Source organism: Ostrinia furnacalis, unplaced genomic scaffold (assembly GCF_004193835.3).
Source record: "Ostrinia furnacalis isolate ACB-3 unplaced genomic scaffold, ASM419383v2 OfSCF7420, whole genome shotgun sequence".
NCBI lineage: Eukaryota > Metazoa > Arthropoda > Insecta > Lepidoptera > Crambidae > Ostrinia > Ostrinia furnacalis.
The window spans coordinates 356,754-382,873 of NW_021137659.1; the positions used below are offsets into that span (position 1 = coordinate 356,754).

The window sequence follows — 26,120 nt, forward strand, 5'->3', positions numbered from 1 at the left end:
GGAAACGTAATTTGGACTTCCGATTAAGATCCCGCCAGAGCCCCGATTACGGTAACTTTTATAACGTCTACAATCCAGACGCGTTTCTGATTCTGCGATACGATTGGTCAAAACAGCTGACGTACGCTGTTGAACGACCAATCGTATCGCAGAATCGAGAAGCGTGTCTGGATTGTTGACGTTAAAAATTACCGTAATCGGGGCTCTGGTGTGGCTATTTACACGCCACACCAAGTAGTTTATCAAAATTAATTTGTTTTTAGTTATTGTCAAGAACACTGTTACCTACTACTTATTACTGTGTCGCTCTCGTTACGAATCGTGGAAACGTAGCCAAACTCGTCCCTTGCCATTTAATTTAATTTCACTGACTTTCTAGAGATTTATCCCTGCTGGAAAAAAGATCTTCCACATCCTACCATATTAATATTATATTGCACTTTTTGCAAATTCATAGGGAAAAAAAACAACATCGATATATACGGGAATTAATCAAGTAATAAATAAGCAGAACATCACTAGAAATGTCATTGATTGTCAACGCGTTTTGTTAGTCCTTCATTGTTATGCGTTTCGTTGTTTATTAATTTGCGTTCAATATTTTATTCAATTATTTTATTTTTTTTTATGTACGTTATTACCACTATTTCATAATTAGTTATTTTATTTGAAAGATTTTAATAGGTATTTCTTGTGTGTGGCCCATGGGCGCAGAATAAGTAATAGTACAGAGCCCCGATTACGGTAACTTTTAACGTCAACAATGCAGACACGCTTCTCGATTCTGCGATACGATTGGTCAAAACAGCTGACGTACGCTGTTGAACGACCAATCGTATCGCAGAATCGAGAAGCGTGTCTGGATTGTTGACGTTAAAAGTTACCGTAATCGGGGCTCTGGTTATAGGAAAGTTTTTTTTTAAATGTTTTTCGATTAATTCTTTAAGTTTTCGATAGATGGCGTTTAGCCGCGATAAGACTTTTTAGTTTTTGAGCAAGGCTTCTTGGCGGGAAAGTGAAACTAACTTATTTTTTACCCGATTTGTTGTAACATTTTCTCCATTCAACTAAGTAACTTAATAGTTAGTGTTTGTGAGAGTGCTGTAAACAAAACTGAGCAACATCATTAATTCAATCAAGTGTAATGAATTCATATCATTTTCGCTTTGCTGCGGGAACCTCTCGCAAAGGTGCGATATTTAAGTCCAGAAGTGAGCAATAAATAGATGGGTGTGCGCGATCCTCCTTCAAGAGTGGTGTGAACCCAGATTCAACACGTATTGGAAGATTGGAAAACACAAGATCTAATGTGTTGCCATGAGAATTTTTTAGAACGTTATATTGTTTTAATCCACAATACGCAACGGTTTCTTAAGTTCCAAACTAGCCTCTTGAACCTCAACCGACCCTTTTTTTAAAACTGAGTAACCATTCTGGCTCCAAGATAAGCATGGCAGATTAAAATCACCCAGTAATACAAGATTATCTTCGGGACAGAGATCGATTACGTTTTTAACCGTATTTTTAATCGTTTTCAAATCGGAGGGTATCTGACGCATATTGGGGGGTATGTACACCGCACAAAAATGCAAGTTAGGTTTAGAAATGGACTGCGACGGCACTGTAACCCACAGTAATTCAGTCGGGGCTATGACGTTTAGATCACGAGACATAGCACCCAGTGTGCGTCGTATCATTATCACTACTCCACCACCGGTACACTTACCACTGGCATTCAAATCCCGGTCGGCCCTAAAAACATCATACCTGTCGTCACACAACTCACCATCAAAGATACCACCGTGCAACCAAGATTCCGTCAAAATAATTACGTCGTAATCGTTATTCAAAATGCTAAGTCTCAAATCGTAACATTTAGTCCTAACACCTCGAACATTTTGGTAATAAATATGTAGATTATTATTCGCCATTTCGAATTACGTTAAACATAAAAACTCTAAATTTAAAGTATAATGTAACAAATTGATCGCATTCATCACCATTAAAACTTATTTTCAATTTAGTAAATACATCACTTCTTTTCATGTTTAAAAAACACAACTTCGTTATGCTATCTTTTATACCACTTCTGCACAAAATAAATAGTTAATAAGAAATTAAAATGACGGATATCGTAGCAAATATGTNCGTCGGTCGTACCCTAAATGGTACTCACCAGCATTAATAAATATTATAAAAGAAAAAACAAAAGCTCATTCGCGCTGGAAAAAATATGGAAATAGATTGGATTATGATGAGTTTTCTCTATTACGTTCAAGAGAGCGACGCGTACAAGATGAGTGTTTTAAGAATTTTACAGCACACTGCGGAAACAATATTAAAAAACACCCCAAAGCATTCTGGACTTTTGTTAAGGCTCTGCGTGGTGGATCCGCATACCCCAAAAAGTTTTACCTGGAGGGAGTTGAATATACGGACGGGAAAAATATATGTAATGCCTTCAGCTCATTCTTCCAGAGTGTATTTGGCACACCCTCTGACAATTACTCACCAGCAACCCAGAAACCATCTTTATGTAACACAGTATCAAATATACAAACTTCCTTGTTAATTGTAGAAAATATGTTAAAATCCCTGGACATAAATAAAGGTGCTGGGAGTGATGGGTTGCCGGCTGTGTTTTGGAAGAGATGTGCTAAGTCGCTTGCTCTTCCGTTAACTATAATATTTAACCGCTCTTTACGGGAGGGTACTTTTCCACATAGGTGGAAGTCCGCCCTAATAGTGCCTGTACATAAGAAGGGGTCGCGTATGGATATTGTCAATTATAGAGGCATTTCTATATTGAATACTGCTGCAAAGATGTTAGAGAAAATTGTTTATAACGTAATTTATTCTACCTTGGCACAATCAATACCTGAAAACCAACATGGTTTCTTAAAGGGCCGCTCAACCATTACAAATCTGGCATGGTTTACGAGTTTTGTACTGGAGAATATGGATGGGGGTGGGCAGGTCGACGTGATCTACACCGATTTTGAGAAGGCTTTTGATCGGGTGGATCACGTGATCCTATTGAATAAACTTCAGGTTTTGGGAATCCATGGGGATTTACTTCGGTGGACTGAATCATATCTCACAAATCGTTCCCAGGCTGTAGTGATGAGTGGTTTTCGTTCAAATTACATTAATGTCCCTACAGGGGTTCCACAGGGCTCCCTTTTGGGTCCTCTTTTCTACAACGCCTACCTGTATGATATAGGTATGTGCTTTGAGCATTGTCACTATCTCATGTATGCGGATGACAAAAAGATATTTTATAAAATTANCAGGAAATTAGAACTTTAAATTTTTAATAAATATTTGGACTCTATTTTAAATTTTCTCTTGTGAGAATGAATCTTAAATGGATGTTTGGTATGTTTTAATAAAAATAAAGAATGAATGAAAGAAAGAAAAAAATATATTTGGCAACAAATTGAATCATCTCTATGTTCATGTTTCATACATTCATTAATATGAATTTTTCTATTTTTTACACATAAAAGCAAATTCAGAACAATTTTTTGTTGTTATTCTTAATTCTAGGTCATAAAGCAATAAAAATAAGCTATGCATAACCCGTGCGCAAAAATGCTGTAGACAGTTGTAATTAAATACCATAACTTACCTGTTTCGTCCAATTTCAGCATACACCCGCCAACCTGATATCAGGTTGGCGGCTCATTTTGTAATCGTAATTGTTCCCGTCTTATGGAAGTACAAAATAAATAACTAAAGGTACACCTCAGGTATTAATTAATCATATTTATTTTATTCATTTCTGTGATCATACACCCGCCATTCTGACGTTCACCTCTTTTCTACAACGCCTACCTGTATGATATAGGTATGTGCTTTGAGCATTGTCACTATCTCATGTATGCGGATGACAAAAAGATATTTTATAAAATTAATAACCTACAAGACAGCCTTTCTATACAAAGTGATCTGGATCGCCTATATGAGTATTATGTTAAAAATAATATAACCGTTAATGCAGGCAAATGCGAATGCATAACATTTACTCGAAAGCCAAAGCCTATCGTACAAAATTATAATTTCAACGGCAAACAAATAGAGAGGAAAAGTAATGTTAGGGACTTAGGAGTACATTTGGACAGCAAAATGCTACTTTCCCTCCACGTTGAAAAAACTATTATGAAGGCGTACAAAAATCTAGGCTTTGTTATGCGTGTGTGCAAGCCATTTTCGGATATTTCAATTGTAAAAACAGTTTATAACGCGTATGTGAGAAGTGTCCTTGAGTATGCTAGCCCTATATGGTCTCCCCAGTATTCTGTATACAAATCCCGTCTGGAACGTATACAAAAAATTTTCGTTAACCATCTAAAATATCGTGGCCGTAAAACTTTTGATAATTATGAGGACGGCTGCATAAAACATAAAATCTTATCTCTGGAGCAGCGACGTATATTGTTGGATATGGGTCTTCTGCACGACATAATAAATAGTAAGATTGACTGTCCATATCTGGTATCTAAAATCACATTTCGTACACCTAAATACCGAACCCGTCAAACCCCACTTTTGGAAATTATGCGGCATCGTACAAACTTCCAGCAAAATTCAGTTTTGCTGCGGCTGGCTCGTGAATATAATGCGCGCTTTGAAGGTGTCGATATCTTTGCGAACACTAAGCGCAAGTTTAAAAGAGATGTAGGTGCGTTGTTGGATTCAGGTGCAGGGGCTTGTGGCTGAGTCTGGAATCATGGAACTATTATTTACCTACCTACGGCTTCGGCCGCGTGTGGTTTAGCCTGTTACGGATCCTTCTGGATCGTAGATTATAAGTAATGATGCTTTAAGTTTCGCTAAAATCCGTTCAGTGGTTTTTGCATGAATGAATATGTACTCAAATAGATGTTTGTGTAAACATAATTAACTTTCGTATTTATAATAATAGTAGGATGTAAACTACAAAATATCTTTTCTGTATCTCAACTGAAATTGAGTTGGCTATCGGGATGATCTTTGTTTTGTAGTGTATTGTTTAGGTAGTGTTGTGTGAACTTGTGTGGATAGGTATTGGTAGCATTCCAACCTTTACTAGTACTATCTGTGGTACTATTGGTAATAATTTAAGGGAAACCTGTTATTGGCCATATTGTATGTTAAATTTATGTATGGTAAAATTGTATAAATACGCTGTTTGGTTTTCTCAATAAAATAAAATGATATTTTGTTGATTGCTGGTATTGCAAAATAATGGTTTTTAGGTTATCGCTTATCTAACAGGATAGATAATCGTATTGATTTTTTTTGTAAGTTAATAATATAAGTATACTAACTAAAACGAATTACTTACATAAGATGCTTAAATTTAATAATAAAAAAACAACGTTTGTAATAATAAAATATAATTTTAATTTTTTAAATCGAATGACGACTTATTTTAACAAAAAGTACCTAATTAGAAACTAAATAAATTCAAGCTTTGTAGTGTCTGACGGCTGTACCATCCCAGAAGTTGGCTGTGATTGTCTGTAACAAATAACAAATTCAGTTATTTTACTATTTACTATTTTTTATTATTTGTATTTAATGAGATGTGGGTGGATTGGACTTGGGGTATCAAAAAGTCTTAATCCGGAACTGTTTGCCAATAAAGTTATTAAATTTTTTTAGCGTTAAGAATTTTAATAACTTTATTAAGAATAGGCGCACACCGTTGATTTTTCGTCGGCCGATAGTTTAGTCGGGCAGTTGATCAGTATGGGCAATATGGGCATGTATGGAAGTGCGCACACTACGCCAATTCGATTTGGCCGATGCTTCATACAATTTAAAATCGGGCACAACTATCGACCAACTAAAAATCAACGGTGTGCGCCAACTCTAAAAAATCGTATTACGTTGGGAATCGAACCCACGCACGCTTAATTTTCGCTTGTCTAATTTTTAAGAATCACCATCGATCCCTAATTTTAATTGACCCCTATGAAAACAAAATTCCTGTTTATAAGTGTTTATTTATTTATTTATTTATTTATTAATTAATGCAAAACACTTGTAGGGGGAGTNAAAATAAAATAAAAAAATAAAAATTTAAAATCACAGTAATGCAACAAAATTTTACCCATTTGTCAAGTCTAGAAGAAATACATACCTTTGTAATTTATTTACATACTGTGTTGACCTTGCAACTGCTTTAAACTAATGTGTTATGCATAAACGAACTTAGTTATGAAAACAATGGCATGTTGGTCAAGAAATATAAGTAAAGATAATCTCATGATGATGATTATATGATGATTATATGGCATTCATTTTAATTTTTTACTATAATTTACATTTGATAATTTGTGAATGGAAATTCCCATAAATATTTTTAAAACTTTAACTCCCTTTCTTCACTAAAAATATTTATATAAATACCAAATAATTTATCTTAAACTAGCACTGGATCGGGGTACTGGAATTACAATATTAATCAATAGTAATCTTTATTAATCTAAGATAGTAATTATTAGTAATTAATTATTTTTATCAACTCAATTTTCCATGTCATGAATAATACTAATGCATCGTTCATACAAATAGTAATTTTGCTAAGTATGAACCCTTTATTTTGTTATAATACTTTACTGCGTTTTTATAACGTGCCTGCCCAAAACCATTTCGTAGGGCTTAGGGACATGTCAAGGTCAATGGAGCAATATCAGACCGGCGAACGAAATTTAGGTTTTCTGGCGTACGGCTGAGCGTTTGAAGTGTTAAAAAAAACAATTCACTAACCTTTACGCTTTCATGGGGAAACTTGAAGTCATTATCGCAGAAATCGCCGTCTTCCAACCAATTCACGTACTCCGCATTCGATTTCTCCTTGTTAACATTCTTGATAAGCTCACCCAATGGCGTGAACATTTTCCCGTTAGTTTCCTTCTCATTTGGTACGAAAAGAGACGTAACTTTATACAAATCAGCCTCAGTAATATGAGGAATACACACAAACTGACTGCTACCAATTTCTATTTCGATTTCGTCTCTGATGAATGGCCAAGCGTCTTCGAGCCTCAATGACTTCAGGTCTTCCAAGCTCACATCTTTCCGTATTTCGTGCGAATACAGCGATTTGACGACAACTTTTAGTTTTTTCGGCATTTTTCAATAATTTTTATTAGCAACCAACAAGCGCGTACACTCTGTCCGAGAGTCAAAAACGAACTAGTGATGGTCAACTCGAGTAAGTAACTCGAGTTAACTCGAGTTGGGCGTAACTCGAACCCACTCGAGTTGAATTCTCTCTGACTCGAGTTCGTATCGTAAACCGAATGGATCCGACATGGACCGAAGATTGCCGATCATTTGAGTGTTGAGACTATGTTCATTTGAAGTTAACTTTAAACTGCCGGTTATTGTTGTAGATTTTCGTGTTTTATGTTCTGTTTTTGAAAAATGCCAAGTGATAATAAATATAAATATTTTTTAAAATTAAAATTCAAGCCAAAAATCCATGAATAAATTATTATATTTCAAACAATAATTTTTTCTTTCTTACTTTAGTTAGTATGATTCTCCCAATACATTATAAATGATAAGTTTTAAATGTTAATACGAANTAGAAAAAGAATAGAGGTAACTTTGGGAATGTATTCTATCGAGTCAACTTCATCAAATCGTGTTTCCATCCGTTAATAGCCCTAGAAAATATCTTCAACTATGCCCAAAAAAAATCTTAGCCTTTTATTTTACTGTTTAGTACCTCAAAAATGAAAAATGAAAACCTCATTTTCGCCATTTTCTCTGTTACCCGGCCTTAACGCATTGTTTTCTATGAAATACCTTCAGATGACGTGTAGCTAACTACGGGTGGTATTTCATAGAAATACATAGAAGGTAGTATTGTTACGATACGTTTGTTGCTGCTGCGTGGAGTCGGTTACGAAATCATAGTGAGATATAGTAGCCGTTACATTTTCGGCAAATAAGGATAGGACCCATACTTTTCGTGATGTCGTAAGAGGCGACTGATGGAAAAATATGCGAACGTGAAAAACAAGGCTACCAAAATTGAAGACTTGGTGAACCAGACTCTAGACATTAAAAATCCATACTAATATTATAAATGCGAAAGTAACTCTGTCTGTCTGTCTGTTTTGCTTTCACGCCTAAACCACTGAAACGATTTCGATGAAATTTGGCATAGAGATGGTTTGAGTCCCAGGAAAAGACATATTATGATAGTTTTTATCCCGGTTATTGAAACAGGGACGCACGCGATAAAGTTTTTCTGTGACGGACAAAATTCCACGCGGGCGAAGCCGCGGCCGGAAAGCTAGTATTAAATAAAACAAACTCACCATTGTACCAATGCGTAATATCATTCATAGACACAGTAGATATAGTGTCACACGTATTATGCACCACCACAGGCTTTAAAGCATCCCCAGACACCGTCAGCAGATCCGTCTGTTTGGAAGCCACGGAGAAGTTTCCAGAATCCAGACTCAACACTCGGGGCTGATTTTTCATGTTCTCGGTGACTTTTGACTGCTTTTCCTCCACAACTGGTATGGGGCTAAAGAGGTCGAACGCTTGAGGACGTTCCACTTTTTCTGTCTTCTGCAATTCTTGAGGCAGGGTAGGCGGTGAGGATGATAGGTTTTCCTGGATTAGAAATTAGATTTTAGAATATCAAACACTATAAATGCACTAAAAATTAGTTTTCCTAACCAGTAGGCCTATAAGAGTAATTGGATGCGCGCCGCGATAAGCGGTTATCGCGCCATTTTACCGATTTTACGCAATTAAGATACATACATTTTGACGTGACGACTAAAATCATGGACCAGAGTATATCACGGCACGCATTCTAGGCTGGCAGTAAGAGCATTTTAGTTTATGCAGAAAATCGATCAAATTGATCATTAAGATTGATTGAATCTTTTTGAACTTAGGCCACTCAACTTCTGGGCACTGGACCATTTAAAGAATCATGAAGGTCTATGCGCTCCTATTTCTCAATTCTTATACTTACTCGTAACGCCTTGAGCCTGCTAATTTGAGTCGATATATGCGCCCAGTGCGCGTCAACCTTTGCCTTGAGCTCGTCTTCCTGCGGTTCCTTGGATATACTGCTCAGGTGACTTGAAAGGTCTTTTAAAGCTCTGAAATCACAATGGAAATGTTGTATTGAGACATTTCAAAACACTTTTGATTGAAAAACACTTTATTCTATTTCTAGTTGCTTAATCATCATCATCATTAAGACAGGTCATCCACTACTTTGGGTTGTACCATCTTACTTTGACTGTAACAAACGTCAAAAAAAGATTACTATGTGAATAAGTGACGTCATAAGCCCAAGTAGCANAAAACGAACTGTTTTATTTTTTTCAGCACAGCTACTAGTGATGCGGGTTCATATATCTCATATCTTTAACGACTAATCGATTCCAACTCGGAGTAAAAATCAGATTGCAGGCGATATTTATGTTTTGTTTTAAAAATGTCTATCTGTTTATTACAGGATTTTTCAAAATTTTTTTAGTAAGAAACACCTATTTATAATCATAAATGTGTTCACATTTCACAATCGTTTATGGACAATTTTGTTAAACGAATCGATTAATCGATGTGCCACTGGCTTGGGCTGGTGAATAGTGGTGAACGACGAGCGTGCTCATCTACAGCTGGAAACAAGGATGACAAAAAAATCAATACACAAGGAACAAAAAGAGATAAACACGAATATAACGTGGAGTGACCGTCTACAGAAGTGACCCACAGATTGTGATGGTAAACGGAAACAGGAAATGAAAAATTTTACCACTCGCGCGAAGTTTTGTACCTATTGTCATAATAGCTATTGTTCTTTGTAGGAGAATCATCACAGTTTAATCAAGGTTCAGGGATCCTAAAGTATCATTTTTTAGGAATTTAGATGGAACGCGAAAAAAATTCTTTTTTTATTAGCTTAGCCCAAATTTGACGTGTAGTAGATGGAGAAACTAACCGGTAGATAATGGCCTTAGTCGTATTTAACATTAAGTTCGCCTAAGTATACGTAGCATTAATAAAATCAATCAAATGCAAATGAAAAATGAAGGAAATTAATAACATTTTCCATTTAGCCACATTGTGCAACTTAGGTTCACACAAAAATCTAATTTATATAACTTTTCCTAATAATTTGGAATGAGATTTTTGGTAGGTAGATGCACAATCATGAAAATTAATTTAAAAAAATGCAAGTCGATCTTTCCTCTTTGCTTGGAGCTTGAGTTAAACGATAGCTGTTTAGGTAGGTATTTGGTACCTATCTAGGTAGGGTAGTTAGGTACAAGGCATTCTCCCTATCACCGCATAACCAGAACCTCGTCATAGACGTATCACGTAGCTAGCACGCGCGTTGCCCGCGTCTTGGCGTCTAGGATCGTTGCGTGCGTGCAGTGAGCACGTACGGTATTTCTGCCAAACGACACGCCACTTTTGCCATCGCTGTGACATCATCATTTCCCAACTGAGATCATTATTAATGGGTTAATGAATCACGAATCACGCTGGCGGATAATGATGTCGAAGTGTATTGTTATCACTATCAGATAGCACGCAATAAAAACTTCATTAGGTACAATAATCATAAAAGCGATTTCAGGCTAGACAATCCGTCTCGAATTCTATTACCTATAGAATTTTATCATTGTGGTGCAATTACTATTTATAGCAATGGACTTTTTCCGGGATCGTGTTCCGACTTGCAGCACTCCCATTCCTTCGGGAATACGTTTTCTAATTTTAACCGACCGATATTGAACCCCAGACCGGCAAAGTAATTCGCGCTACAGTGCGCCATCATTCAACAAAGCTATGCTAATATGGCTATGCTCTGTTTATTTATTTGAACACCAACAAGGTTACATTGAGGCTTCACAAAAGTAACTATAAAAAATGACACTTGTTAAATGCATTATAAAAAGGTATACCTAAATAAGTAGGTTCTATGAACACAGACTTGATATTAAATATTTTACAGTTATACGGGGATTAAATTAAAAATGGTAATTAATATAAATTATTTTATTTAAAAGCTTAACAACAATAATAAATTGTGAGATACATTCGAGATTAGTATTCATAAAAATATTTCAAGAGAGCACCATCACTAAAAACTCTAATTGCACTCTTCATGCTTATTTGAACCGCATAGTGTGGAATGTACAGAATTATTTAATATGAAATACACCACTACCCCATAATAATATTCTATTTACAGAATGATTGCACTAATGAAAAGTAGAGCAAAACTTTTATGAAAAAAAAAATAGGACATGATATCAAACATAAACTGAGTTGCTATTGCTAATTTATGAAAGGATTACTGAATATCTTATGACACATATTTTGCTAATTTGCAACTTTCCAATCCAAGCATGCAGGATTTCCAGGTTCCAGTTAGAATTTTAATATTTGAAATAATTTGAGTCTAATTTCTTAATAGGGCCTCAGTAACTCAACAAAACATCAAAATATGCAGTTTAAATCTCTAATTTGATCCACAGCTTACATGAGTGATAATTATATTCTAAAATACTCACAATATGCATTCAGGGCACTGGCCAAAGTGGACCAATAAAAAAAGAAAGCCTCAAGAGTGTGCACACCTTATTAAATTGCAATGTGCAAAGTAAAATCATGAAACAACCCATGTACAATGTTTCTTTTGATATGAATTATATTAATTAACCTTACAAATACAAAGAGTACCATGTAATTAATGCATAAATTGATATCAACATAATATTATCCCATGAACAAACAGCTGTGAAAGTATTGAAACACATTCATTGATTGCAGTACTCAAATGATTGAAATTGGTCCAGGATTAAATGCTGTAACAATAAGTTTAAAAAATTCTTGTACAAAATAACATGGGAATATTAAAGCTAAGCCTCTTTCAAAGTTTCATAGCATCTGCAATGTCGAACACCAATTACATCTTGCTTGCTTTACATAATGAACAGTAATTAATTCTATTTCTTATGCACATTAGGAGTTGTAGATTGGAATACTGAAGAGGCAGACATTAAATTTTCTATATACTGTCCAAGAACTTGGTTTTCCGAACGTAATTTCAGGTTTTCTTCTTTGACAGAGTCCACTCTTTGAGACAGATCTGAAAATAGAAACAAACTGTTTTTAAAATGATTTGCAAGTATGAAGTAGTAACTATATGTATGAATCATCGTTACAATTACTGTCGGAAGTCTAATAACAAAACAAAGAATGTTAAAATTGAGATCTAGGTAGAGTAAATGCAACTTACCGTCCAAAGTGTTCTGAAGCTCCAACACTTGTGATATCAATCGGGCCTTCTCCTCTTGCTCATCGATGCCCGAATCAGGCTCGAAGCTCGGAGGACCATTCAGGCCAGGGCTAGAAGATCCTCCTGTATAGGAACTGGGTAATGAGTCCATGGAACGACCATGATCTAATCGATTGTTTTCGACGTCATCAGTAATAATCACTTGTGGATCATCATCGGCCAGTGGAATATTATCATCACCACACTTCTGCATTATCGACGACATTCTCAGTTGCAGATTTTTATATAAAATTGAGAGAAACTGTAAAATGTACCGTAAACAAAATCGATATCACTTTTTTGACGTTAATGACATTTATGTCTTATAAAAACTGTAAAGATAAAAATAGCTAAGGAACTGGTTACTGTACAGTGTACGTACATGCAATATGTACCTATGCTTTTAATTTTTTACTTGGGGGAATGAAAAAAAATATTTCTTTGCAAGAGTTTGCAAGCAAGCAAATTGCAATTTAAAAAAACAAGTGTCAACTTACTTACTTTCCCGTGACGTGAGGAGATCGTGTTTGTAAAATTATTTCGTAAAATGCTAATTTAAATCGAAATTAACTGAAAACTGAAAAGATATACTGAATTATCTTATTCGCAATGGCGTTAGCAATAAGAAGAACCAGTGATTTATTGTGTGCCGCAAAATGGTTTATAAGGAGAGGTTAGTATTTATCGCAGAATATTATTGTCTTATAAATCGGATTTATTCAGTAATTTACGCTTTTATTTATTCCAGATTGCCGTTTATTATCCACACTACCAGAAAAGGCTGAGGCTCCTCAAGAAGTAGAAGTCCGACGACCAGCCAATCGCAGGCAAATTCCAAATGAGGCAGTTCTTGAATCTAGACACATTTACCCTGAATTTCTTCCGGATCCTAACCCTAATTGGAGAAATAGCTTGCGTGAGAAACTGGAGAGAGCTGACATGTTGAAACGGAGGAGTCAAATTGATATTCCTGAATTTTATGTTGGTAAGTTTACATTGTTGAATTGCTTACAAATCTGTGCTCAGAGATAAAATAATTCGTGATTTAACTAACATAAGTATTACCACGTTTCCAGGTTCAATCCTAGCAGTCACCATATCTGACCCTCATGCTCAGAGCAAGACCAACAGATTTGTAGGAATCTGTATTGAGCGTAAAGGATGTGGTCTGCGCGCTGACTTCACTTTGCGGAATGTTGTCGACCATCAGGGAGTGGAGGTAAACTAATTAATATTTTAACTAAAATACAACTGCATGGTGTCATGACATGTGTACAAAGTTAAATAATGAGAATTCTAGCAAGAATAAATTTACTTAGTTAATTTATTACTTCTTAATTAATTGTAGTCTGCACTCTGCAGCTCTGTATTCATTTTAACTGTGGAAACTGCTGATTTCTGTCCTATTTTTTGTGTGATTATTTGTCTGTCTAAGAAATTTTTTTGTTTTCCTAATATAAATAAATAAATTTGCCCTAGAATGGTAATGTGTCTTTTACCAGGTATTTATTTATTTCAAACCAAATGTCTTATGTTCTTTGTTTATCTTCTAGGTGCGATATGACCTCTATGATCCTACTATTCAGAAGATCCAAGTGTTGAGACTTGAGAAGAGGCTGGATGAAAAACTTTTCTATTTGAGGGATGCTCTACCAGAATACAGCACGTTTCCTTTTGACATGGATCCCGAAATACTGCCTGAGGGTACACCAGTGCCAATTAATCCTGTACAGGTATGTGATGATTGATAGAAATAAAATAAATAAGAAAAAGTCGTTATACTGGACAGGCTATTGAAATATGATTGTGTATTGAAGAGTTAAACTTTCGAAAAATGTATGCAAACTGCAATACGTAGAATCTAGGCTTTTAGGAAACATTTAGGCCTTAGATGTTCCAGTTATTATTGTGATGAGTCAAAAAGATTTCTCAATTAAAGAAAAATTTTGTTTACCATCTTAGTAAACAAATATCTTTGACTAACAGCTGATTAAAGTTGAGTTGCATATAGTATTTTATTACTGCTGTATTACATTACTCCTGGCCAGGACTTGGTGTACCCACATAGTAATCTATTATGAATCTGGCTACTATTTATTTTATTTATGTTATTTTTCAGGTGAAATTGAAGCCCAGGCCTTGGTTAGAGAGATGGGAAAGACAAGAGCTAAAGGGTATCTCAAACATTGAAGAGTATTTGAAGGAGAAAGATAGAGTCCGTAGGGAACTGAGGAAGACTCCGTGGGAGAAATATGACTTGATGAAACAGTACAGGTAAAATATTGTACTGTGTAAATAACATGATTATGAATGAAAAGATAGGGTGGTGGGATGCTGGGAGTGTTATGAATTTCAAAATGATTTTATCTTTATTGTATTAACAAGTTTAACAAAACATTAATACAATACTAAGAATTGAGATTCATTTCCCTTTCAATATTTATGTGAAAAATAAAGTTGATGAATTTTTTACTATAGCTTGAATTTGTACTTTATTTTTCTAGGAAAACAATACCGATGGAAGACCAAAGCGAGATATGGGCTGAAGTACACAACCAACTCCAACAACTACAACTAAGCAGAAAGAAGATGTCCAGAAAACGAACTTTCAGCGCGCCCAAACCGCAGCTGGGTTAACTTGCAGTACAGATAAAATTGTTTAGATTAATATTGTAGAATTAATAAATTACGTATTGCTAAGATTGTAATTTTATTAATAATCATACCACATTCTGGTCGAAATCTTCCTGGATAAACAGTAAAAATTCATAATATCATGGCATGCATTGTTCTTCACGACCCACTAGATGGCGCAGTAAGTTTTCTATAGTCAAAGCGTTTGACAGAAGAAACTTATTTTGTGATCGTTAGATGGCGGTAGCTGTACTTTGCTTGCTCAAACGGTTGCACTAAAAAGACTATTTACACAACCCAATTATTTTAATCATGTACATTCATTTTATTGTACGATTTGATGTTAGTAGTACATTTTGATATTAATTGCCAGTTTTTATTAAGTACTGCTACATTTATTTTTGCGTAAACAAATAAATCGGGATTGAGTAGTTTTGTAACGTCAAGTAAAAGATATCCTGACATGTAAATCGTCCTTGTTAAACTTGCATCGCGGGCGGTCCGACGATATTTTCGTGTTCTTGTTCCGTAGAAACACATTTCTACATAAACAAAGTGTTTTAACAACGAATAAAGAGTTATTAGTGGACTTTTAATAAAAGTTTGTGTCACTTGTGCAAAGTTTCGTGTGTTTTTGGGGTCTTAGTGTTTGTGAAGTTGCGTGTCTGCCGAATACACCTGTCGCCGGGTACGTACTGTTTTGGGCTGTATTTTGCCAACTACATTTTAGTTTGCATCATGAATTAACATCTTGTTACGCTTTGTTGTACAGTTTCGCAACTTTACAGTCAAGGTTTTGGAGATATTAGTGCTCAGTCTGACTGGCTTGTTGAGAAATGAAAAATATGTTGCTAAAATTGCAACTGCAGTGTACTGCAATTTAATAAACCTTGAATCCTTCCTTGATTTATCGATTAGGCCTCACGAGTAACGTCATCTGTTTCTAGGTTGACAAAGTACCTACCTATTACAAAGTTTGAAGGTTTTCTTTCTAAAGTTAACTTAGTTTATGAGTTCTCAATAATTTTTATTAAACAGTTGTTATAGTAATGTTGTTAATCTCTTCTAATTTAATCTATTGGATTTATTGGTTGTTTTAATATGGTTTAACTTGGAAATAAAATAAAAAATCCTTTTATCAGACTATTGCCATGCTGTTAAAGTTGCTAACTTTATGATGCCACATGTTGTCTTAAGGAGTGTTTCGAGTAAAATTAGTTTGAGTAAAATTAACTGTTTAAATCATACAATTGCTGCTTTGTTTTTTCTGACTTACGTATTCATATCAGAATTTAAATGTCTAAAAGTTGGTATAATATAAATTTTGTAGGACTAAATCCTAAATGGCAGGGTTCGCAGTCTATCAAGAATTTTATTAAGGTCAGTAGAAATGAGAATGGGTACCTATGTCTTAACCTCTCAGCCCCCAAGTGGTAGCCGGACACCACGTAACAATTGATTATCTATTGTGTCTAGATTCACGGAGCTTGAAGGATTAACAAGCTACAAATCATTGTATCACACTTGAAAGTTAAATTCCTGTTAATTGTAATTTTGGAGCAAAAATTATATTTTGCTTTGATTAGCAATGTTCCGTTTATAGTTATTGTAAAAACATTTCCTTAAACCTAATCTAACCTAATTTTGAAAAAAATAAAACACTCAATTCCTGTCCTATCCTTATTACCTATCTATCCTTACATAATCCTTTATTTCTTTTTTTGCAGATATCCTTGGACCTCCCGAATTCCTATCCAAGAATCCTTATGCTAATAAAATGCTTTCATTAATTTCAAACTTAATTTTTGAGCAGTTTGTTATAAACAAACACAAAAGAAACAAAAAGAAATAGAAGAATGTGCAATATAAATCTTTATATAAAGCTCAGTGTTCAGGATCCAGCTTATTTTTTGGACAATGATGGACTTCGAGTTGCAAATGATAACTGTTAACTTAGCGGCAAAGTTATGACAGTTGTTAGAGTTTAGAGTTGCAGTACAGAGACCACAGGCAGACTGAGAGCGTTCTCTGATATCTATTCAAAAGCTCATAATGAGTTGGGTGCCTTTTGTGACAGAATGAAAAAGTAGATGCCTCAATTCAGAAGAAATAAAGAAATTTGTATGCACAATAAGATAAAGATACCCTTGTAACTTGCAAACCAATCAGATTCCCTTCATTTATGTGACCAACATTTAGCTGCACTTTCCCATTTACCTGTGATAACGATCGGTTCCCACATTCACGTGCGCCGAGGTTCGCCGACCGATAATCCCGTAACCCTATCGAGTTGATCCTGGCGCGGAATAATAGTGAAATGGAACGCGTTAGTTATCTGGATGGAAATCTAGTTGGGTGTAGTAGAAATGCGTTTTAAATGTCAGTAAAAGCACAATTAAAAGTAGATTCTTTAAACATTTTAAATTAATTCTAGCCAGTTACTAATGGTTACTCATCGGTCAGGATATTTATTAGAGGCATTAGTAGAAAAATCCGTGGATGTACTGTCGTGTACTACACGTGGTACTATGCTAGCAACTAGTACACCAGTGTGCCAATATTTCTAGACGTCTAAGGTTGGTATTACGGCAAACCTATTCAGCTTCAAAAACAAGACCCAAGCTAGACCTACCTAGGAAAAATGAAGTCGTGAGCCGTTCGTGACGTACTGGAATGGGCCTCGTAATCTAACAATACGGGTTCGTTCTCTACTCTACCACCATGTTTTGCGTAACAGAATTTCCGCAGCCAAGCACCTCATCCCAAATGAATTTATCTAAACTATTTCGAACGGCTTGTCGTGTAGTGGCTAAGGTAATGATGTAATATTATAAAACAAACCGAATTGCGGTAGCTTCCCGCTGTCACTTTTTGATGAAGCACATTTACACCATGGAGCTTACGAAAGCGGAAGGCGCCGATAAACGCGAGATGAGGCCGTAAAGTGGTGCGCTTGCGACGCTGGCAGACCTCCCTCATAGACCTGAGTGCAGCGGATGAGGCTTTAGTATATTTTTATATTCGTATCAATTTAAGTTTAAGTTAAGTTTAAGTTTAATCAATAGGTACTCTACTTGATCTTATTATTTATGAATCTGCTTGATTCAAGCTAAGGGAATTCGTCTAGATTGTAACTTCGGCTTTTTTAGTCCGGTGAACTAGAACACTAGAACTTGCCCGCAGCACAGAATTCAGACAGTAAATATAGCATAGTTACTACGCTCTACAATTTCCTCAAGCTGTAGGTGCCAATTCAGGTATCGTTATGCCTACGAAAGAATAACACACATCGTTTAAGCTTACAGCCCCGCTGATCGCTATTTCTTGAACACCTCGCCACGTCGACTTATGAATTGGTGCCAGGTTGAAGAGAGGCACACACAGTAAATCTATAAACTTTCCATATAATTTATTTTCAGTGAACTGGCAATGGGAATTCCATCTGACGTAATACCCTCCAGGGCTATTGAGAAGATGTTAGAGTATTTTCTTTTTACGAGGCCATTGCTTCCTTATTGCTGAATCACGAAAACGCTAGCCAGCCTAATGGTAGTAAACGTAATAATTCTGAAATCAAGAACAATTATTATGTCTTTTACAATTGAAAAATGTTAATTGAACGACCCAGTTCGACAGCAAAATGAGACTCGAATTCAATATCCGCTATCAAATGGCGCCGTAAAATCGCAGATTCGATTGGTGCCATGCTGAATAAAATTTTGAAGATTGCGGAATGTTTCAGTCCATGAAAAGCTAAGTTAATTGCTACATCAAGAACTGATAACAGCTGTAAAAAGTAAACACGCAACTGTGTTGTTGTTCTTGTGTTTATGTTTTAACAACTAAAATGCGAATGGTTTTATTCCCGATTGAATCGAAAGAAGGTTGATGGGCAATTAGAAACCGTGTCGACCACTGAACATTCCCGCTGCTGAACCTTTGCCGCTCAAGCTTCGATAACCGCCAAGTACACCGTTTCTCGTTGTAAAGATTCTACGATAGCATGACAGCCCTCAGTTAAGTCTAAAATTAAGACAAACATCAGATCGCTAGACGTCAGTTAACCTCGCCAATGGTCAATTGAGAAAATCTCCGATCCTGTGCTCTACGGGCCTGTTGCACCACTTTCTAAGTTTAATTACCCTTTCCAGCTCTTGTTGGTGAAGTACCCTCACATTGTCAACGTTCTTCCGCGTTATTATCGCGATTTAAAGGCTAACATTATCCAGTCTGGTTTAGACTAGTTGAGCGGTTCCTTTGTAAATAACTCGTACATTTCTTGATTTCCTCGAGAAATATTATGTTACTACACCATCGACGAGTACCAGTTACAAATAAAAACATGAGTTTTTGAAATTACGTTAGAAGAAATAATAATTGCGAATTCAAGGCAAAAAAAAATGCAAAAATACTGTTTCCGCCCGGGATCGAACCGGGGACCTTGTGCGTGTGAAGCACACGTGATAACCGCTACACTACGGAAACGATGACTGGTGCCGCGAAATTGTAGAAGCTAAGATAGCGCTGTCGTATCTGCGTTAAAAATAAAATGACAGGCTGTGGCATTGCTCCCTCAATTTGATATTGGCACAAATGGTCGCACAACCAAATGGTTGAAATGGTTCACCCCCTTTTCCCTTTATTAATATGACCTACGAATAAAAATCGGTACATCCTGATGGAAGCAAACTTTGCTGAAGGAACCACAATACAATTTTTTACCAATAAAATTAATAAATGCCTGGACTTTCATCAGAGAATGGCGTAACCGGCATTGATGTCCAGTCAACATGTCAATAATTATTCCATTGTCCACCGCAACCTGGGTATGAGAAACTAAACAAAGAGATTGGCAGTTAATTTGAACAAAGCACGGCTATCAAAAGGTGCATCTAAGCGGCCAACTTATTCAATATGTTGAGTCATTGTAAAGGGTTAGTTCCTTTGCACGCGATTGTAATATTTCCTCACTACATAAAACTAATTATTATGTTGTTTGTTTGTCCATACAAAAGGGCTTAAACATGTCAGTCCATTCGTTATAACTGGATACTTTTTTTTTATGAAATTTGCTTTTTTTCCACAAAAATGTTGCCAAAACTTTAAAATAAAAATTAATTTTATGGTCTGATTTACTGTAAATGGAGCTGGGCTGTGCCAAATGGAATAAAGCATGAAGTAGGGATCTAAATGAGTAATTATTGGCCCAAAATATGACTACACAACTCTACAACAAACCATAGTTTTCCGCTTTTTCACAAAATTAAAACAATGCTAAATCATAAAGTAACGATGATTTCGATTTGACGAATAGGGACAAAACTGTTTCAAGTTAAAAAGGTGATAGAAAACGTAGGTTTTTAATTTCATAGTTTTATAAAATTTATGCTTTTAGTTACTTATAAAAATATGTAGAAGTTGGATTACCGTGTTTCTCTGTCGCTTTCTATAAACACGGAACGGAATCATCGTTCACTGTCATCAGGTAGATTCAAGAATACTTCCTAGCCAACCTGTGAACTGAAGTGATTTCTTCACACTTCACAGTAAACGCTTATGCAATAGGACTTACACAATTTAACAGGCATTCTTAATAATTGCTAATTGTACTCTGTGACCTGTAATGCTAAACTGTTAACATTCTCCATTGTTAAGCACTAAATGTCGACCACTAATTGTGATAATGTTAGAACGTTATGAACAATACTACTAATTACAGTTCTCTACGGGTGTACATAATAAGAAAGGCTAGGTTAGGTATTGTTAAGTGTAATTATTTGCTAATTCTAGGCCTAACACTTCCACCTGTTTCAGAAAGAGATTTAATTTTAGAATTCTATGGGAAAGAAGCTGCGAGTCCTAGGAAGTTTAAAATATTTGCAGTAGGTATTATTACCTTAGACTTCGCATGTTCCGAGGTTGCGCAGATTTTTTCCTGGCAAGTCTAAAAATAACATTGTATCTGCAAGATATTGTGAGAAGGTACTTAATTGAATATTCAATGAAGTTAGTCGACCTAAGATAGGGTTGCCATAAGTGTGGGGACTCAGACGGGGACATTTAAAGAAAAACTATTAAAGGTAGAAAAAAGGAGCTTTTATTACAACAATAGGTATTATAGCCTGACCAGGAACATAAAAACCCTCGCCATGTTGCGGAAAACTAATGGTACTAATTTCTTTTAATGGCAACAGTAACTCAAAACTTCATTGACATGTCACCTTGCATGTCAGTCTATTGCTGTCAAAGTGTAAACAAACTTTATTTTAAATGTGCGCAATTGGTTTTATGAATTAAATTGCTAAAATATTTTTATAGTCGTGAAAGAAAAGTGGTTCACAATGTGTTAAAGTATTTGTCGAAGAGAGGGTTCGGACAATATTTTCATTGAATAATGTTTCCGACAAAGGTTGTCAAATTGACTGACATGTTTATCGTATAGTACAGTCCACTATGAAAATTAGCTGTGGTTTGTTTCAACTACCTATTTTTAAAATTTTGTCACTTTCTAAGTGTTGAATTTTATGGGATTGGGAAAGAAGTACCGTTCTTGAGCAGACATTGCAGTTGAATATTCAAGTTCTGAATTTGATTATTGATAAATAATAAAATAAATTCTACTAGCTCGATTGATGGTTTCATTTAATTTATTTAAATCAGGTTACCTACAATAATATTTTTTCGTTAATTTATGAAAATATCAAATTAGCCCGTAATCCTGAATCCTGATACATAAAGTTAGCCTATTAATTTAACACAGGTACGACTGTACTCAGTGTTGCACTATCAAATGCAATTGACGCGCCTCTATGCCAGGGTTTTTATGTTCCTGGTCAGGCTATAATCAACATTAACCAAAGTATTAAGTATCTGTCAACATTTTTTAATTAGCACACGTTCCCCCTTAGTCTTACTAATAATGGTTGTATAGCGGTGGTATAGCTATACAATCTTTTGACCTTATCTGTTATTGTGACATTTGAATTTGACAGATAAGGACAAAACATTGTATAGCTATACCGCCACTATACAACCATTATTAGTAAGGGGGTATGTAATCAACAAACATAAAATTATCACAATGTTATTTTTTTAATAAACACAAAATATAATCAAAAACAAAATAAATATAACATTCTCAACTATGCATGGCATTGTTATTTTTTAAATTAACACAAAATATAATCATCAAATATTATATCCTCGTTTATGCATGGCATTTTTTTTTATTAGTACAAAATATAATAAATTAATCAAAAAATATAAAATCCAGCGGTTAGGAAGCTTCTTAGTCTAATTGTTGCCACAATGCGCTCTTGCTCTGTCAACGTCGAGAGTTCGCGATCCCGAAATGTGTTGACACTGTTGATGTAAATTCGTGAAACGTGAACGGACAAGACTAAGTGTCAGCGCTTACGTCGTTCTATCAAACGTACGATTAGCCTCATTAGCCTAGTTAGTTAGTCGCGTTTATTTCTACGTAGGTATATTACTGTTTACCAAGTCCAGCCCTCTATTAAATAACTATGATTTTTAAACGGGGACAAATTGCTTATCGGCCGGGACGCCAGGACACCATGCTTCAAACGGGGACATGTCCCGGCGTACGGGGACGTATGGCAACCCTAACCTAAGAGCATAGAAAAACTTAGGGCATATAAAATCACTGCCTCATAACATGAGAGAATAAATGCTGGGAGTTACGTAATTTTAAAGAAGTATTCCAATAAACTTTAGTAACTTAGGGCCAAATTGAAGATCCTGCTATACAGGAATATTGCGAACGAGTCGAGATTATTTCCGTAAATGTTTACACAATTGCTATTCGTTAGCAACTTTTTAAACTGAAAATCACAGAAAGACCGTATACAAACCTTTTCAGTCTGCCAATTCCTCATCATCAACTCATATAGTAGTAGGTATTCGTCGTTATCTATTTTACATGGGTCTGCCTTCTAATCCTTTACTCTTTATGTCCATTAGTCATTCGCCACTGACCATGGGTCTGCCCAACAAAGTTCTTTACAAGATTCAAACCTCTTTAACATTGCCTAAGTCTATCTATGGCGTTTGGTGAATGAACCCAACTGCATCATTACACCCAGCCGCATTATCAGACCGCGAGTGTGCACGTAGTAGGTAATTGAATTGTGTAATGCTCGATAATAACGACCGATATGATAAGCCGTGCGCGCGCGCAGACGCGGTAATGAATGGCTAGTGGCGCTAGTGTAATAAAGCAGTAACAAAGAGTAAGTCCGTTACTTTAGGTATATTTTAAGTCAATTTAGAAAATAAGGTATAACTAGTTTTATAGATCAGAAATATATTATCTCAATTTTAATTAGAAATAAATAACACTGCTAGTTAAAAACACGTGTTTAGTAGAAGCGTGACAAGCGGTTCATGATCATGTTTATTGTTACAAGCAATTAGTATTAATCCAATGTTTTAAGTAGCTAGTAATCAGGTACGGACACGTATACCGCCTGATTTCTTCTGTCTGGTAGTGTAAAAATAAATTGACGAAAACGATCGACATCAAATAATCGTGCGTAAAAAATAAAAATCCACTAAACACGCCATGACGTCATGTACTAGCTCTCTTTCTCATCTAGAGCAAGAGTGACGAAGACGAAGAGATCGACTTTTGAGGAGTAGACTCGCTGGTCCTTCGTATTTTGTGCGCGTGCGTTGATCAAGGGCGGCGTTGAAGAGTTCATTGACAATAGGCCGGGCTAATCAAGCATGGCTCGCGAGATGTGCGATTGAGATCTCTATCTCGATAGAGATTAGTCACTAACTAACTCATCAAGGTTGATACTATTGATACAGAATCATCGTGCAGCTTTGATATTTGTTTTCTTTATCTAGGACAATGTATGATGGCAGACGTACGAGTTCCAACTTCCAAACGCTGCGGTTTTGCGGATATGTGCTAATAATGCTGGCGTAACTTTGTTTCTGTAAGTTTATACAAGAAGTAATGAGTATTTTGTTATTTTTTTAACATCACCGGCTTTGGCAGTCGTCAAACTAAAAACCCACAAACATAAGACTTGGTGATTTTTGGAGCTGAATCAGATAAAAATATTTTTGTACATTGTACGAAAAATACCAGCTGTTATGGAATCATTGCCGTTTTGGTCACAATGGCTGTGCTTAATTTTGTCAAGTCACATAATCCCCTAAATGGCTTTCAACTTGTTATGATTTCTGTTATCATGCGAGGTAGCCCTTCGCATGTTCGGCCCCAGTAAATATTTTGTGACAGGGGGTAGGTTTAATCTCTTAGTACGTTTCATTAGGGGTTGCTTGATATCACGGTGCTTTTATTAAGGACTGTTTTAATGCCGTTGGGGAATATTAATGAGCGACGTTTTCGGTACAATACATTTTAATGTTGTGATCATAATTTAAGGCTGCATAACGCACTCACGCTAGCAGCTGTTTACGCAAAAAAACCTTAATTTCCTTTCCTTAATAAAACTTAGTCAAGGTAAAAGTGAAATCAGAAACACAATTCGAATTTGTATTAGCACTCCAACTCAACACACAAACTATAAAGTTTATTGTCATACGAAAGTCATCTCATGTGTCATGAAAGTGCTATGATTGCAGTTTCGGGTATTTAGAAATTGTCAACACTCTACAAGGAGAAAGCCGCACTACAAATAGTGCTAGGGCCTTGTGTGTTTTTGTCACACGACGGCCAATTTATACGAAAGAGACATCAGCTGTGATGTGATTTTCACTATGACATTGGAGTTATAGGACTTTCTTTTCATAAGAATACTAATATTTAGGTCTTGGGTATAGTTCAGTTCGAGCCGTTCGTTGTGGAACGAAAGGCCCCAGGCTTTTCCGACTACCTTTTGCCCTTTGCTTATGTAGGACAGCCTATATGTAGTGACAAAGAAAGCTGCGCCCGTTTCACCCTGGTTAAGATTAAAGCTAAGATGATAGTTTATATAAATTCAGATTTCGTACAGTATTAATTTCACGGTCTATCTAAAATTAGACAGATTTAGCATCAGGACAAATATTTTAATTGCAAAATAGCACCTAATACAACATTATAAGATGCCGCAGTGTCTAGCTAGATGTGCTGTTATTCGTATAGTCGGCGTCGTTCGTGACACCCAAAGTTTCCAATAAGTTCGCAACACGTCTTTGTTAAAATTGGAATAAGGTTGTGTTGTCAACTTTTTGGCCACTTTGGATGTAACGAACTATTTGACGCTGACTGTACTATTGATAATTGTGAATTATGTTCACATGTTAGCTAAGTGAACTCATTGTTTTCGAGCCAAAGTTCACCGTAGTTCCGTAATGGGAATATCAATCCAATGAAGTTTGAATGCTAGGTCGGATACCGCCCTTTAAACTTATCAAATTAGTTTCGTAAGTCTATTGTTTTATTAATGTTAATTCCAATCCAACATGGCATTTTGATGCACTTCTTTGATTTTCAAGCCCTATCTTCTGACGCAGACCTGTGATAGACAACGATATTCAAGATACTGTATTACGTCCATCCACGTATGTAAAGATGTTATTATGATATCGTACCGTATCGTATATGTTATGCTTTACTAAACCAACCATTGGCCGCGATTTTATTGTAACAACAGGCAGGTACATTGAAACTGCGTTAAGTTTCATTAATATACAACGGACTGAAAACGGACTACCAAGATCACGTAGGTACCTACATTAAATATTAAGTATTCTACTTACTAAAAATTTTCCTCGAAATATTTTCAATACGGGTGATTTTTGGGACTATTTAACTGGCCATTAAAACACCCAGTATACGTACCTACTACCTATCTCTTTAATTTAATGTTCCCCTTGTGACATCGTTGGCAGGCAGCAAATCGCTACAAAACGAACAGAACAAAAAGATCTATTCCATCACCATATAGCGACTCGATTCAAATTGATAATCGATGTCAAGCCGTAAATCTGCGGACAGATGTCGGCGACCACAAATGTCGCCATTTGCATTTGATGTCGCTCCGACAATCTGACATCTCTCACGATTTTCCGGCTTTCTAAGCTCCATACAGGGTCGGTTCGCCGTTGGTCGCCGTTTTGCTCTTATCGCTGACGGGATTGAGATGTCTGTTGCATCACGCATTCAAAGTTTACAAAA

At 35.8% G+C, this 26,120-nt stretch overlaps 4 protein-coding genes and 1 non-coding gene across 5 annotated transcripts; 1 reads left to right on the forward strand and 4 right to left on the reverse strand.

Moving 5' to 3' along the window:
* Nucleotides 1-6,636: 6,636 nt before the first annotated feature.
* On the reverse strand, nucleotides 6,637-7,185 carry LOC114364462 (uncharacterized). The gene has a single exon (XM_028320630.1). It carries the CDS (start codon nucleotides 7,123-7,125, stop codon nucleotides 6,652-6,654), a length of 474 nt encoding a protein of 157 aa, XP_028176431.1. The 5' UTR covers nucleotides 7,126-7,185; the 3' UTR covers nucleotides 6,637-6,651.
* Nucleotides 7,186-7,911: 726 nt separating this feature from the next.
* On the reverse strand, nucleotides 7,912-10,462 carry LOC114364451 (uncharacterized). The gene is made up of 4 exons (XM_028320620.1): nucleotides 10,428-10,462; nucleotides 9,002-9,131; nucleotides 8,325-8,631; nucleotides 7,912-7,991 (listed from the first exon to the last, which is right to left on the reverse strand). The coding sequence occupies exons 1-4, from the start codon at nucleotides 10,460-10,462 to the stop codon at nucleotides 7,912-7,914; spliced, it is 552 nt and encodes a 183-aa protein (XP_028176421.1).
* A 566-nt stretch (nucleotides 10,463-11,028) lies between these two features.
* On the reverse strand, nucleotides 11,029-12,645 carry LOC114364457 (short coiled-coil protein homolog). Its single transcript, XM_028320626.1, has 2 exons — nucleotides 12,290-12,645; nucleotides 11,029-12,139 (listed from the first exon to the last, which is right to left on the reverse strand). The coding sequence occupies exons 1-2, from the start codon at nucleotides 12,552-12,554 to the stop codon at nucleotides 11,997-11,999; spliced, it is 408 nt and encodes a 135-aa protein (XP_028176427.1). The 5' UTR covers nucleotides 12,555-12,645; the 3' UTR covers nucleotides 11,029-11,996.
* Nucleotides 12,646-12,849: 204 nt separating this feature from the next.
* Nucleotides 12,850-15,028, forward strand: mRpL19 (mitochondrial ribosomal protein L19). Its single transcript, XM_028320624.1, has 6 exons — nucleotides 12,850-13,001; nucleotides 13,077-13,313; nucleotides 13,405-13,547; nucleotides 13,882-14,061; nucleotides 14,448-14,602; nucleotides 14,833-15,028. Exons 1-6 carry the CDS (start codon nucleotides 12,938-12,940, stop codon nucleotides 14,963-14,965), a joined length of 912 nt encoding a protein of 303 aa, XP_028176425.1. The 5' UTR covers nucleotides 12,850-12,937; the 3' UTR covers nucleotides 14,966-15,028.
* Nucleotides 15,029-19,374: 4,346 nt separating this feature from the next.
* On the reverse strand, nucleotides 19,375-19,447 carry TRNAV-CAC (transfer RNA valine (anticodon CAC)). The gene has a single exon. It is a non-coding gene; the product is annotated as a tRNA-Val (tRNA).
* Between the last annotated feature and the right edge of the window lie 6,673 nt (nucleotides 19,448-26,120).